At 43.2% G+C, this 15,783-nt stretch overlaps 1 protein-coding gene across 6 annotated transcripts in view; it reads right to left on the bottom strand.

Annotated features, from left to right (window-relative positions):
• ldlrad4a (low density lipoprotein receptor class A domain containing 4a) overlaps window positions 1-15,783 on the bottom strand; it is a 517,031-nt gene that overhangs the window by 137,357 nt on the left and 363,891 nt on the right. Inside the window, exon 1 of one of the 6 annotated variants that reach the window (XM_068031200.1) lies at window positions 3,734-4,096. The exons of the other annotated variants lie outside the window; for them this stretch is intronic. Coding sequence (XP_067887301.1) covers window positions 3,734-3,833 — 100 coding nt within the window. The 5' untranslated portion in view covers window positions 3,834-4,096. Of the gene's footprint in view, window positions 1-3,733; window positions 4,097-15,783 lie in introns of those variants that run through there. 6 annotated transcript variants of the gene reach the window in all.

Genomic DNA, 15,783 nt, shown 5'->3' with positions numbered 1-15,783 from the left:
CTTCCACCAACGGGAACAATTTCTCCCTGACTCTTCTGTCCAGACCCCTCATGATTTTGAATACCTCTATCAAATCTCCTCTTAACTTTCTCCAAGGTGAACAGCCCCAGTTTCTCCAATCTCCCCAAGTCCCTCATCCCTGGAAGCATTCTCAAAAACCTTTTCTGCACCCTCTCTAATGCCTTCACATCCTTCCTAAAGTGTGGAGCCCAGAACTGGGTGCATTACTCCAGTTGAGGTCAAACCAGTGTTTCATACAAGTTTATCATAACTTCCTTTCTTTTTCTACGCACTGCCCTTATTTGTAAAGCCCAGGATCCCTTATGCTTTATTAAATGCTTTCTCAACTTGCCCTGCCACTTTCAATGATTTGTGCACATATACTCCCAGGTCTCTCTGCATCTACATCCCCTTTAGAATTGTACCCTTTATTTTATATTGTCTTTCTCATTTTTCCTACCAAAATGAATCACTTCACATTTCTCTGCATCAAATTTCATCTGCCACTTGCCCACCCATTCTCTTGAAGTTTATCACTATCCTCCACAAAGTTCACAAAATGTCCAAGTTTTGTGTCACCTGCAAATGTTAAAACTTGTGCCCTGTACACCAAAGTCGAGGTCATTAATATATAACAAGAAAAGCAGGGTCCTAACACCGACCCCTGAGGAACCCCATTATATACCTTCCTCCAGTCCAAAAAACAACCGATCACTACTCTCTCTATTCTCAGCCAATTGCATACCCATGCTGCTGCTGTCCCTTTTAATCTATGAGCTCTAACTTTGCCATCAAGCTTGTTATGTGGCACTTTATCAAATGATTTTTTGAAGTCCAAGTACACCACAATCAACTATATTACCCTGAAAAACCCTCTTTGTTACCTCTTCAATAAACTCAAGCAAGTTAGTTAAACACGATTTTCCCTTAACAAATCTGTGCTGGCTTTCATTAATTAATCCGCATTTGTCCAAGAAACTGTTAATTTTTTTGAATTACCATTTCTAAAACCTTTCCCAGCACCAAAGTTAAACTGTAGTTGCTGGGTTTATCCTTATACCCTTTTTTGAACAAGGGAGTAACATTTGCAATTCTCCAGTCGTCTGACACCACCCTGTATCTAAGGAAGATTGGAAGATTATGACCAGTGACTCCACAATTTCCACCCTTACTTCCCTCGGTATCCTTGGATGCATCTCACCTGGTCCTGGTGACTTATCAACTGTAAGTACAGCCTGCCCATCTAATACCTCATGCTTTATCAATTTTTAGCCCATCCGCTGTTTCAACTACCTTCTCTTTCACTATGACTTGGGCAGAATTTTCTTCCTTGGTAAAGAGAGATGCAAAGTATTCATTTGGTACCTCAGGCACGCCCTGTGCCTCCATGCGTAAATCCCTTTTTAGGCCCCTAATTAACCCCACTTCTCCTTTTACCACCCTTTTGCTATTTATAAGCCTATAGAAGACTTTTGGATTCCCTTTTCTGTTAGCTGCCAGTCTCTTCTCATACTCTCTCTTTGCTTCTCTTAACGGTTTTGTTTTCACTTCCCCTGTGAACTTTCTATATTCAGCCTGGTTCTCAACTGCATCACCCACCTGACATCTGATAATGAATAAAAGTGTTTATAGCATTTCAGGTGGACCATTAATATATTTTCCACATATATTCTCCTCGTACTTTCTACCAAAATGAATCACTTCACACTTCTCTGCATTAAATTTCATCTGCCACTTGCCCACCCATTCTACCAGCCTGTCTTTGGCCTCTTGAAGTTTATCACTATTGTCAGGCAAACCCCCACCTGTGAAGACTGAGGCACACATTATTTCACCACATGAACATTAAAACTTTAAAAATTACAATCTCTGACTGGAAAGACATTTCCATGGTAATAGACCATGTTGAAACAATGGAAACTCTGCAGTTGCTCTCCAATACACAGAAGTGGTCAGACTAGTTTCAGTCACATGGCTAGCTGGCTGGGGCAGAGAAATTTGAGCCTCCAACAAGGGATGTGAAGAGACTGTTCCAGATAAGGAACTAGTCACATGACTAACCTGCTGAGCACCCTGGGAGCTTTTTGAATTTGAACTCCCAGACAAAGGGTTTAGAGGTAGAATGCCATGTGCTCTCCTGGAACTAAGAACACCTCCTCTGCCTGTCTGTCTGCCTATCTATCTCTCAGGGAACTGAAACCATTGAAGACTTGAAACTTGAGAGAAAGGTTTGCCACGTGAACAAAGTTTTAAGAAGCTTACTGGGCCCCAACAAAACACAAGAATATAACTACAATCAAGGACTACAGCCAGCTCGAGACACAGTAACAAGATATTACCTCAAACTGTTCTATTTATCTCTTCTACTATTTTCTGTCCCAATTTTGCATGTTTATATCACATTTGCATGCTAGCGTGAGCACGTCGTATATCTGCAGGCATGAACCGTATTAGAATTAAGTTTAAGGTTTAATAAAATTTCATTTTTCTGCTTTAAACCAAAGAAAGCCTGTTTGTGCTTAGTTATTTGCCTGATAATTGCAAACTGTGAACACGGATTCATAAAAACGGGAGCTCAAAACACAGTGTGTTTCAAATTAAACCCTGTTACAATAAGATCAGGTGAAGACAGCAAGAGACCCCCTAAACACATTGTTCACCTGGTCATTACACTATCCTCCTCACAGTTCACAAAACATCCAAGTTTTGTAGTACCTGCAAATTTTAAAACCTGTGCCCTGCACACCAAAGTCTAGGTCATTAATATACATCAAGAAAAGCACGGGTCCTAACACCGATCCCTGAGGAACCCCATTATATACCTTCCTCCAGTCCAAAAAACATTTGTACATTCTTCCATATATTAAGAGAATTATCCATAACAAAGTTAAGATTAATATGGTCAGGTCTGAATTCAGCAGAGATGACATTATTGAATACTTTAGCTATAGCCATCGGCAGGTGCTTAAATTAATTGCTTTTGCAAAAAAAAAACTCAAGCAGATATGATAAACTGCCAAGACAACTGAAGGCAAAGCTCCAGTTTTTTTAAATTTTCCATGCTCTGAACGGTGTAACTTTCAATCTTCCAATCATAACTTAAAATTTGAAAAAAAAATGTTGTTGGCTGACCAGAAAATACTGAAAACAGCTATACTGCCAGGCTGTGCAAACTCAATTTCAAATCAGATCACTCCAACTTGTCTTTAGCTGCAGCAATTTCAGTTAAATGTCTTGGAACAAATCACAGTGCACATGGGTGTGGGGGAAGGGCATGTAAAAAAAAATCACACACACTCCTTCATCCCAGAGTATCCAGTCAATTGCACCTATTCAACTCAACTTAATCAGCCTCATTTCAACCAAAATGCACAACACCACTAACCTTAGATGCAGAACACTTTCAGTTAAAAACTATGAATATTTAGGCAAATGTTCAAAAATTATTTTGTCTGAAAGCTTGCTTTCTTTTCTCTCCCTACCACCACCCAAAAGATATTAACCAAAAACACTGTGAAACTGAAACACTGAGGAAGCAATGCTGGTAGTGTTTGAACTACATGTAGAAATATTTGTTTCAAGCCAATGCAGTTCTATGTAAATTAGCCAAACTTCTAATATTCTTCATTGCCTAGCAAAAAATCTCTGTATTCCTTTAGAGATCCAATGCTCCACAGACAACAGATCAAGAACCGAACTACAGCAACAAAACATAAAAAGGTATTTTACTTACATATTTCCATACTATGGTGTTGTGCACTTCTGCAGTTACAGGAGTAGGACACATTGGTATGTGAGGTGACAGTGCTGTTCTCAATTATTAAGTTATACATCAGTAACAATGAATGGAAAATGCAACTATTACAGCGTGGGATCAACTTTTACCAGCCTGCTGTCAGAAACTGACATAAATATGCATACTTCACGCCATGTTCACAGACTAGACTGTTGCTGTGGTGATGGATTGGCCTGTTCATTCAGGAGAGCATTTGCTGTTACTTGATCGTGTGGGTTGGGTCGAAGTATTAGACAAATGAATGAAAGGGTTCAGACAAATTCTACACTGAAGGCGAAAGTGGTGGTGACAGTGGCAGTGGAGTGGTCTAGCCGTGGGGGAGGGAAAAGAATTCTGATTACTCACTAAGAGCCGCCACAGCCAATCAATGCAACCATCGAACAGCTAACCTTAGGCTGACCTGTAGTCTAGATAATCTTCAGCAGATGCGCAAGGCCCCATACACCCAAAGTGGTTAGTCTATAAATAACAAAACCAGTTAAAGCAGCTTCTTCCTTTTTGATAACTGCAGCAGTATAAAACGATTGCCAGGGGACTGACAGCTAACATCTGCTTCATCAGTAATCTAGAAACACCAATAAAAGAAAAAAAACAGTTGAACTAAAGAGGGGCTTTTTCTGACTCATCTGTGCCAATGAAATACTATAGTATCAAGTGGAAGCCATTTCCGAAATTTTAACGTTTATCTAATTTAAGTGGATAAAAATTGAATATAAAATTAAATCAAAATCTGAAGTTAGATCTGAATGCTGCTGTTAAAACAAAATCAATCTTCAGCAGGCTTTTATTGATGAAACACCAAGAGGAAATGCTTGCTTTAGAACAGGCAGGCCAAAAAAAAAAGAAAATGGTTTCCTCCAGAGGGAAAAATAAGCAAAACCAATCAGACAGTTCACAGCCTCAGAAAGTGGTAATAAAAATGGTAATAAATGTGAAATATATCTTGCAGATCCTGTCTCTTACATTTTTCTATAGATTGCCTCCATCTACACCTTGTCAAAAATTATGCATTATATTTCCTCCCTGCAGACTGTAAAAAAATTGGAAATCTAATTTCTTGTTGGCTTTTGTCATGTTTATTACTATAGTCAGAGGTTTTTAGCTGTACCGATCGCATAATCTCCAGGGTGAAATTCCTCAACAAGGAATTGCCGAATGCCCGATTTACTCTGTGAAATAGCATATTCAAAAGCTGTGCATATCCATCATTTTGTCAGCAGGTTCATTACAGAAAGAAAAAAACAGAAGTCTCCCATTTTTTTGGGAGAGGAATGCACTCCCCCAAGATGCTCTCACCATAATGTGATTGCATGTCATGAGAACCTCCCAGGACTACAATCAAGATGAAGTTACTCTATGAGGTGTGGTAATAAATTTATGATTCATTCTATATATTTAGCTTATTTAAAAAATAGATACTAATTCAACTAGATTAAATTACACTTATTTGGCTAAATACTGGTTACTGTAACAATATTTATTCAAGTTGTCCCAATAATGTGTTCAGTTCTACGCACATCAATACATTAAGCATGGCTATATAGATATTTTCTTGCAGTACTAATCAGCACTCCTGACGAATCAGGAATAACTTCATGATCGTAAAGAATTGACATAAAGATGTCAATATTTTTGTGACTACTGAAGTGAATACTTAAATTTAGCAAACCAAATTCATTCTCTGTAAAAGTGCGTCTTTAAAGTTAATTTTTCTTTGGGCATTTTAGATCAATTTTCTATTGTTGGATTCCAGAAATCAGGCACCTTAGCTGGCTCTTAGTGTTTGCGTCCTGCAGCATTGTCTGCCTCTACCATCACATAACCCCCCATTGTCACTAAAATATTTATCCAGGCTTTTCACACAGACGTAAGTTCTCCAATGCTACCCTCATTGGCCTCCCAAGTTCTATCCTACAAACTACAACGCATCCAAAACCTTGCTGCCACATTCTGGCCTGTACTGACCTACTTATCGATCATGTGATCCTCACTATTTTCCACGAGCTCTACATCTTTCAATGCACTATTCAAAACTAGTCTTTTGTTTACACTCCTTCTCTTCTTAGGCAGTCCCTCAGGTTCGAGGATGATTTGCCTCCACTCTGGTTCAGTACCTTCTAATATGGCTAACGAGTCCAATGCATGAACTGTAAACTCTACCACATGTGGGGCAGGTAGTGTTTGAAGAGTAGAATAGGCAGGTTACTTAGCGGGCTGTGCGGTCCTTCCGCGTGCTCCCGTCGAAATCCAACTAGGTGCTTGGCACCTTCCCAAATGCATCTTCTCCACTTGGAGTAGTCACGAGACAGGGACTCCTATGAGTCGGTGGGTATCTTGGATTTCTTCAGGGATGCTTTAAGAATGTCCCTGAAGCATTTCCTCTGTCCTCCTGGGAGTCTTTTGCCACGGCGAAGCTCAGAGTAGAGAGCTTCGGGAGCCCAGTGTCAGGCATGCGAGTGACTTGGCCCGCCCAATGAAGCTGGTTTTGAGTGATTAGCACCTCGATGCTGGGGATATTGGCTTTGGAGAGGATGCTGACATTAGACTGCCTATCCTACCAACAAAATGTGAAGGATTTCGTGGAGACACCATTGGTGGTATTTCTCCAGTGCCTCGAGGTGCCTGCTATAGATTGTCCAAGTATCCAAAAAATATAGGAGCGTATGGATCACTGCTGCCAGTAAAACATGACCTTATTCCCAGGTTTGAGGTCTTGGTCCTCAAAAACACTCTTCCTCAGTCAGCGAAAGGCAGATCTTACGCACTGAAGGCGCTGGTGAATATAATATTACTTGTCCCTTTGGTATGTGAACTATTGTAAGATTCACAGAACTGCAAATAATATCCAAAGAAAATGTGTGTTTTTATTATAACTTAACTGGAAGATATATACATATACACAAACAGTTACTGTAAAAGCCACATCTAAACACATCTTACTCTGTTGGGCTACACCCAGAACTCCCTGGTCATGTACGACACGACATCACTTCCTCTGGTGACCTTCACTTACAGCTCTTAAGGTGGTCCCACAACAACGTGTTTCGTCATCTGTGCTGCCTTCGTTGAGAGGAGACTTCAGAGATACATATATGGTGCAAGATGGTGGCTCAGGAGTGAGGCGCTGAGCAGTGACATTGCCGGGAGTGGGCTCGGAGTCCAGGACTATGTCGGTTTGAGAGACGGGAAAAGACTTTGTTTACACATCTTTAAAGTTAATTTTTAAACAGGCACACCCCATCATAACTCTATAGTCGCCTGCAGTTTCAAGTCAATCTGTGCCTGCTGATCTCCTGATTCTGACTATCCTGTGCATCACGCCCTGAGCTTCACCACTGGGTGGGTGAAGCCAAATTAGATGAAATGTTCAAAATTTTAAAATGATTAGAGAAAATAAATAATGGAAAATTATTTTCACTGCTTAGTGAACTGGTGAACGGTAGAAAAAGGATATAAATTTAAGATTGGTAAAAGAAACAAAATGAGAATGGTGAGAAGAAATGTTTCATGTATGGGTTATTAGAATACCTTATCCCAACCAGCTACTGAAGCTGAGTTAATCACTACATAGCCTTTGAAAACAATAATAGTTTAAAGAAAAATATTACAAATGCACCAGAAAACATTAAATAGAAGATTTACAGCGTATAGCTCCAATGTGGAAAAGCTCTCATATGATGGGGTCGCTGAAGATTAGGATCTTTAACATATCATATCACTCAGTACTCCGCTGGTCTGTCCCTAGATTATGCACTCAAGTATGACATGAACCCACAACCTTCTGGCTCAAAGACGAGAGTGCTACAAAGTGAGCTAAGGTCCTGTGTAAAATGACTTTGCACAGTCCCATCTCCATTCCAAATGGCCACAGGCTCAAAGCATGAAAGTGCATATAATTATTAGATGGTCATAAGGATGGCTGGTCTGGGAAGTGAAAAAATTCGAACTGGTGCAATAGAGGCTAAGTTTGAGGTTAGAGCACATAGGAAGGGCACAGAAGAGGAAATCTGTATTTTGTAGCTAGCAGTACTGTACCTGATCTTGGCATGCTTGATGTCAATAATCAGCTACAGTATTATGGAAAAAATTACATTGTCCTACAAAGACATCCCACAGTTTGATAAGCACAATTAATTACGACTAAAATATTAAACCTTATAGCACCCAGCCCCTACAGTACATAGTGAATAAATGTAACTGAAACAAGTTACATAAGCCCCTATTTCCTGTGGATCTTTTGCCAGAAATTATATTGGCTTACTGACTACATCCATCGAAATATGAATGGGTCTACTCAAATTGCACGGTAATGAAAAAAGTGACATCAGACGTAAGACCCTTGTTACCGCTACCAGCACATAATAGTTGTAAGAGCAAGCAGGAATGGATCTAAATTCCTTACATCAATTCTACTCCCCAATCCTGGAAAATTTTAAAATATTCACACAATAAGGGATCTCCTCTTCAGTTGCCCTGTGCATGTGGCCCTCATTTTTCTGTCCCTTCTCAGCACAGGCATTCCCCCTCTCTGGAAAATTCACAGGTTTCAGTGGTGGCCAAGACAAGGAGTGCAAAGCCTGCCCCCCCCCACTGACTTTGTACTGGGGCATGTAAACTCCCAACCATGAAGTATTTTTAAAAACCCAAGTACAATTCAACATTGAATATAATAATATGCAGAAAATACGCCAAACCATAATGTATGTTAAATACATAAATATATTATGAAGTGCTTGAATTCATACCCTCTATGAATGTTTAGACTAATGATTGTATGGGCTGAATTTTAACTTACCTGATCTGCCGGAAGTGGAGTGGTCAGTAAGGCGTAGGCAACCCAGAGGTCACCAACAGACTTGGCTTCCAGTTGGGTGGAGAGCAGTTCAGTGGAGGCTACAAGGTAGATCCACACCCTGGTGGGGGGGGGGTGGGGGTGGGGGGAGACTCAGAGGCCTGAGTGGACCTCAGAGGGAAGGTTGGGATGGGGGGGGGGGGGGGGCATGGGGGGAGAGTGGGGGGGGAAGAGGTGGTGCCCGCCCAGGCAGGGACACTGAATACAGCAGGCAAGCGAAAAGACACTCACCTTCTGGATCTGGCAGTCTTCCCCTGAGTTTACCTGTTGGGTTCCTCGTGGCTCGGGAAATCTGTCTATCCACAATTAAATTCCAAATGTTAATCAACAATGAGACTAACAGCCTTATTATAATATTTGAAGTGTGAACCCGCTTTCTTGGAGTGGGCTGGTTGCCATCCCCCCGAACACCCGGCCTGCATTTAAACGGGAAATAGAAAGGCTGGAGTCAGTATTCAGCTTTTTAACACTTCAACCTCCCAACCCAGTACCTGTTTTTTCTGTTGCTTTCCATCGGCATTCAAGCACCACCATCCTCCCACCCCCAATTATATCTGCTCTATTATTAGTAACCAAAGGGAAAAATATCCATTATTGACAAATAAAAGTATGAACTAAACATTGTTCACTGGACAGATCTTGAATTTTTGACCACAATACAAACGATGATGAATATATTTGCACTTTCCCCATAGTATTATGCAACAAATCTAAATCCTAGGTCACATGAGACACAGTGGAGCACAAAGAGCCCAGGAGAGAGAGAGAGCACGAGAGAGAGTTCACTCAGAGAGTGGGAAACAGCGAGAGAGGAGCTAGTTGCTATTGCTGCCCCCGCTGCCACCAGTTTGCCGGTGTTCGGAAAGAAAAATCAAGGTGTGACATCACAGGGAAGCAGGTACATGATTGGCTGGTCAGTATTTTCTAGTTATTTAAACTAAGAAATAAACTGCTGTGTCTTAGCTTTTTTTATGATAACGCTTATGACTACCAATAAGGCTTATTAAGTACTCAGAAGGTTTATCAGTATTAATAATGTTTATTAACATTAGTAAGATTTATTAGTATTGGTAAAGGTTTATTAGCAGTATAGCAAGGTTATTAATTAATAAATAAAGGAATGGCAGGGATTCTCCAACCTCTACAATGCACATCCTGTGCTATGTGGCAAATCCAGGATGCTTCTCGTATCCTGGAGAACCATATGTGCAGGAAGTGTCATCAGTGGCAGCAGCTTGAGCTCCCAGTTTTGGAACTTGAGCAGCAGCTGGCGACACTACAGTGCATCCGTGAGGATGAGAGCTTCAAGGATAGTACATTTATAGATGTGGTCACCCCAGAGCTTAAGACTATGCAGGGAGAGAGGGAATGAATGACCGCTAGACAGTCAAGAAGAAACAGGCAGGTAGTAAAGGAGACCCCTGACTGTGTCTCACTCTCCAACAGGTATTCAGTTCTGAATACTGAGGAAGGTGATGGTTCATCTGGGGAGTGCAGCCAGAGCCAAGGCCATGGTATCCTGGGTGGCTCAGCTGCACAGGGGGCACAAGGAAGACTGGAAGAGCCAGAGTGACAGGAGATTCAATAGTCAGGAGAACAGACAGACATTTTTGTGGCCGCAGATGTGAATCCAGGATGGTGTGTTGCCTCCCTAGTGCCAGGGTCAAGAATGTCACTGAGCGGTTGCAAAGCATCCTGAAGGGGGAGGGTGAACAACCGGCAGTCGTGGTCCACGTTGGTAGCAGCGACATAGGTAGAAAAGGAGATGTGGTCCTGCAGAAAGAGTTTACTGAGTTAGGTGAGAAATTAGCAATCAGGACCTCAAAAGTAGTTATCTCCGGATTACTCCCAGGGCTACGTGCAAGTGAGTACAGGAATAGAAGGATAAGAAAGATGAATGCTTGGGCTGGAAAGTTGATGCAGGAGGGAGGTCTTTATATTCTTGGGACATTGGGACCAGCTCTGGGGGAGATGGGACCTGTACAGGCCGGATTGGTTGCACCTGATCAGAGCTGGGACTGAGTTCCTTGAGGGATGTTTTGCTAGTGCTGTTGGGGAGGGTTTAAACTACTTTGGCAGGAGGATGGGGACCTCAGGGTAGACTCAGGTGGGACAAAATTAGAAATGAAAATGAAAGGCAGAAAATTAATGGATGAGTCTGGAAGGCAGAAGTTAGAATACTAAAAAAAAAAAGAGTTTGGAAGTTCTCAAGGGTAGCTACTTCAATGCAAGGAGACTAGCAAATAAATCAGATGAGCTGAAGGCACAGATAGACACATGGCAGTATGATATTATAACTATTACAGAAACACGGCTGAAGGAGGGACTGAAATGGCAGCTCAACATTCCTGGTTACAGGGTTTTCAGCTGCGATAGGGAGGGGGATAAGAAAGGAGGGGGAGTGGCAATTTTGGTCAAAGAAACAATTACAGTTGTGAGGAGGGATGATATGTTGGAATGTTCATCATATGAGGCCATATGGATCAAGATAAGGAACAAAAAAAGGGGCAATCAGACTGCTGGGAGTGTACTATAGACCCCCAGACAGTCAGAGAGAGGTAGAAAAGCAGATAAGTTGGCAAACCTGAGACCAGCAGTGTTTAAAAAGAGCAGCAACAGTGGGAAAGAAGGAGACTGAGTGAGACCGGTGGTGTTTAAAAACAGCAGCGACAGCAGGAAGGAAGGAGACTGAGTGAGACCGGTGGTGTTTAAAAAGAGCAGCGACAACGAGAAAGAAGGAGACTGAGTGAGACCAGCAGTGTTTAAAAAGAGCAGCGACAGCACGCCGGAGTTTTGAAAAAAAAAAAGACAACAGTGATATCACAGGAGAGCTGCAAAGTGATTGGTGGGTGCACTGCAGCTGTTAGAATATCTTTAAAAAAAAATAAGGGGAAAGTTTTTTTTGTTAAAAATAAAACCTCTGGTGATAAGTTGAGTACTACTAAAGTTTTTTTTAAGGACTTTAGATTGGAGTGGGTAAGTACAAGGCCCCTAGTATAATTAGTATTTTTGAAATAAGGGATTAACTAATTAACCTAAGGGTAACTCATGGCAGGAGAGCTCAGCGCCATGATATGCTCCACCTGAACTATGTGTGAAATCAGGGACACTGATGACAATGTGTGCAGGAAGCGTATCCAGCTGCAGCTACTGGCTACCCGCATTACGGAGCTGGAGCTGCTGGTGGAGTCACTGTGGAGCATCCGCGATGCTGAGGAAGTCATGGATAGCATGTTTAGTGAGGTGGTCACACCGCAGGTAATGGCTGCAGAGGCAGAAAAGAGATGGGTGACCACCAAACGGAGTAGTAGGCGCAGGCAGGTAGTGCAGGAGTCCCCTGTGGCCATCCCCCTCTAAAACAGACATACCGCTTTGGATACTGTTGGGGGGGGGTGGGATGACCTCCCGGGGAAAGCAGCAAGAGACACGGTCGTGGCACCAAGGAGGGCTCTGCTGCACAGCAGGGGAGGAAAAGGGTTGGAAGAGCTATAGCGATAGGGGATTCTATCGTAAGGGGTGCAGATAGGTGTTTCTGTGGCCACAAACGAGAGTCCAGGATGGTATGTTGCCTCCCTGGTGCTAGGGTCAAGCATGTCTTGGAGCGGCTGCAGGACATTCTGAAAGGGGAGGGTGAGCAGCCAGAGTTCATGGTCCATATTGGTACGAACGGCATAGGCAGGAAAAGAGATGAGGTTCTGCAAAGTGAATATAGAGAGTTAGGCAGAAGGTTAAAAAGCAGGACCTCTAGGGTTGTAATCTCAGGATTGCTCCCTGTGCCATGTGCTAGTGAACACAGGAATAGGAGGATTAGGCAAATGAATGCATGGCTGAAGAGCTGGTGTAGGCGGGAGGGCTTCAGCTACTTGGATCATTGGGATCTCTTCTGGTGCAGAGGTGACATGTGCAAGAAGGACAGGTTGCATCTGAACTGGAGGGGGACCAATATCCTGGCGGGGAGGTTTGCTCGCACTACTCGGGAGGGTTTAAACTAGTCTTGCAGGGGGGTGGGACTCAAAGTAGTAGTCTCTCAGATGAGATAGTTGAGGCAAATGTAGAGGTTAAAGCAAGCAAGTCCAGTAGGCAGGCCAGGCAGGGGCAGGACAGGAAGCGTGGATGGTCTGGTAGGCTAAACTGCATTTACTTTATTGCAAGAAGCCTTACAGGTAAGGCAGATGAACTCAGAGCATGGAATGGTACATGGGCTTGTGATATTATAGCTATTACGGAAATGTGGTTGAGGGATGGGCAGGACTGGCAGCTCAATGTTCAATCTTTCCAGCGTGACAGAGGTGGAGGTAAGAGAGGAGGGGGAGTTGCACTATTGATTAGGGAGGACATCACGGCAGTACTTAGAGAGGATATCCCGGGAGGAATGTCCAGCGAGGCCATATGGGTAGAACTAAGAAATAAGAAAGGGGTGATCACTTTGATGGGATTATACTATAGGCCCCCCAATAGTCAGAGGGAAGTGGAGGAGCATATATGTAGGGAAATCACAGATAGGTGTAGTAATTATAGGGTTGTAATAGCATGTGATTTTAACTTCCCTAATATTGACTGGGACTGCCTTAGTGCTGAGGGATCAGATGGGGAAGAATTTGTTAAGTGTGTCCAGGATAGTTTTCTGAAGCAATATGTGGATGGCCCTACTAGAGAAGGGGCTACACTCAACCTCCTCTCAGGAAATGAGGATGGGCAGGTGGTTGATGTGTCAGTGGGGGAGCACTTTGAGACCAGTGACCATAACTCTATTAGCTTCAAGATAGTCATGGAAAAAGGATAGGACTGGTCCTCAGGTTGAGGTCCTAAATTGGGGGAAGGCTAATTTCGATGGCATCAGACAGGAACTCTCAAAAGTTGAATGGGAGAGGCTGTTTACAGGTAAAGGGACATCTGGCAAGTGGGAGGCTTTTAAAAGTGAGATAGGAAGAATTCAGGGCCGGCATGTTCCTGTTAGATGGAAGGGCAAGGCTGGCAAGTTTAGGGAACCTCGGTTGACGAGGGATATTGAGGGTCTGGTCAGGACAAAGAAGGAGGCATACGTCAGGTATAGGCAGCTGGGATTGAGCGAGTCCCTCGAGGAGTATAGGGGATGTAGGACTACACTTAAGGAAATTAGGAGGGTGTAAAGGGGCCATGAGATTTCCCTGGCAGATAAGATAAAGGAGAATCCTAAAAGATTCTATAAGTATATTAAGAGTAAAAGGATAGCTAGGGAGAGAGTAGGTCCCCTTAAGGATCAGTGTGGGAATCTATGTGTGGAGCCACGGGAAATGGGCGAGGTCTTAATTTAATATTTCTCGTCCGCATTTACCGTGGAGGTGGTCATGGAAGCTAGTGAGTTCAAGGGAGGGAACACCGATATCCTGGAGCATATCAACATTACAAAGGAGGAGGTTTTGGAGCGCATTAAGGTGGATAAATCCCCAGGGCCTGACCAGGTGTATGGGATGTTATGGGAAGCAAGGGAGGAGATTGTTGGGGCCCTGCCAGAGATTTTTGTATCATCGTTAGCCACGGGTAAGGTACCGGAAGACAGGAGGATAGCTAAAGTTGTGCCTTTATTTAAGAAGGGCAGCAGGGATAAGCCAGGGAACTACAGGCCGGTGAGCCTTATATCAGTGGTGGGAAAGTTATTGGAAGGGATTCAAGAGACAGGATATATATGCATCTGGAAAGGCATGGTCTGATTAGGGATAGTCAGCATGGCTTTGTGCGTGGGAAATCATGTCTCACGAATCTGATTGAGTTTTTCGAGGAGGTGATCAAGAGGATTGATGAGGGCAGGGCGATGGACGTTGTCTACATGTACTTTAGCAAAGCATTTGACAAGGTCCCGCATGGTAGGCTGGTCCAGAAGGTTCGAACACTTGGGATCCAGGGTGAGCTAGCAAATTGGATACAAAATTGGCTTGATGATAGGTGGCAGAGGCTGGTAGTGGGAGAGTTGTTTTTCAGATTGGAGGCCGGTGACCAGTGGTGTGCCACAGGGATCGGTGCTGGGCCCTCTGTTGTTTGTCATATATATTAATGACTTGGATGTGAATGTAAGGGGCATGATTAGTAAGTTTGCAGATGACACCAAAATTAGTGGTATAGTGGACAGCACCTGTGGAAGAGCCTGTCACTCTAGAATTGGCCTTTATAGCCACTCCAGGCGCTGTTCCACACACCACTGACCATCTCCAGGCGCTTACTCATTGTCTCTCGCGATAAGGAGGCCAAAGAAGTGGACAGTGAAGAAGGTTGTCTAAGGTTACAACAGGATATAGATCAACTGGGAAAGTGGGCAAAGGAGTGACATATGGAATTTAACGCAGACAAGTGTGAAGTGATGCATTTTGGGAAATTAAACCAGGGCAGGACATATACAGTGTTGACAGGGCCCTGGGGAGTGTTGTTGAGCAGAGAGACCTTGGGGTGCAAGTACATAGTTCCTGAAAGTGGCAACACATGTAGACAGGGTGGTGAAGAAGGTATATGGCGTGCTTGCCTTCATCGACCGAGGCATTGAGTACAAGAGTTGGGACGTCATGTTACAGTTGTACATAACGTTGGTTAGGTCGCATTTGGAGTACTGTGTGCAGTTCTGGTCGCCGCACTACAGGAAAGACGTGATTAAGCTAGAGAGGGTGCAGAAAAGATTCACAAGGATGTTGCCTGGTTTGGACGGCTTGAGTTATAAAGAGATTGGATAGGCTGGGTCTATTTTCCCTGGAGCGAAGGAGGCTGAGAGGGGACATGATAGAGGTATATAAAATTATGAGAGGCACAGATAGGGTAGATAGCCATAGTCTGTTTCCCATGGTCGGGGTGACTAAAACTAGAGGGCATAGATTTAAGGTGAGAGGGAGGAGGTTTAAAGGGGATCAAAGGGGTAAATTTTTCACACAAAGAATAGTGGGTATCTGGAATGAGCTGCCAGAGGAGGTGGTGGAGGCAGGAACAGTAGCGACATTTAAGAGGCATCTGGACAGGTACTTGAATGAGCAAGGCATAGAGGGATATGGAATTAATGCAGGCAGGTGGGATTAGTATAGATAGGCATTATGGTTGGTTTGGACGCGGTGGGCCGAAGGGCCTGTTTCTATGCTGTATGACTCTATGACTAAATCTTTAAGAGGTGCAAAAACAA

Source organism: Heterodontus francisci, chromosome 5, assembly GCF_036365525.1.
Source record: "Heterodontus francisci isolate sHetFra1 chromosome 5, sHetFra1.hap1, whole genome shotgun sequence".
Classification (NCBI taxonomy): domain Eukaryota; kingdom Metazoa; phylum Chordata; class Chondrichthyes; order Heterodontiformes; family Heterodontidae; genus Heterodontus; species Heterodontus francisci.
This window is presented reverse-complemented; position numbering and strand designations above follow the sequence as displayed.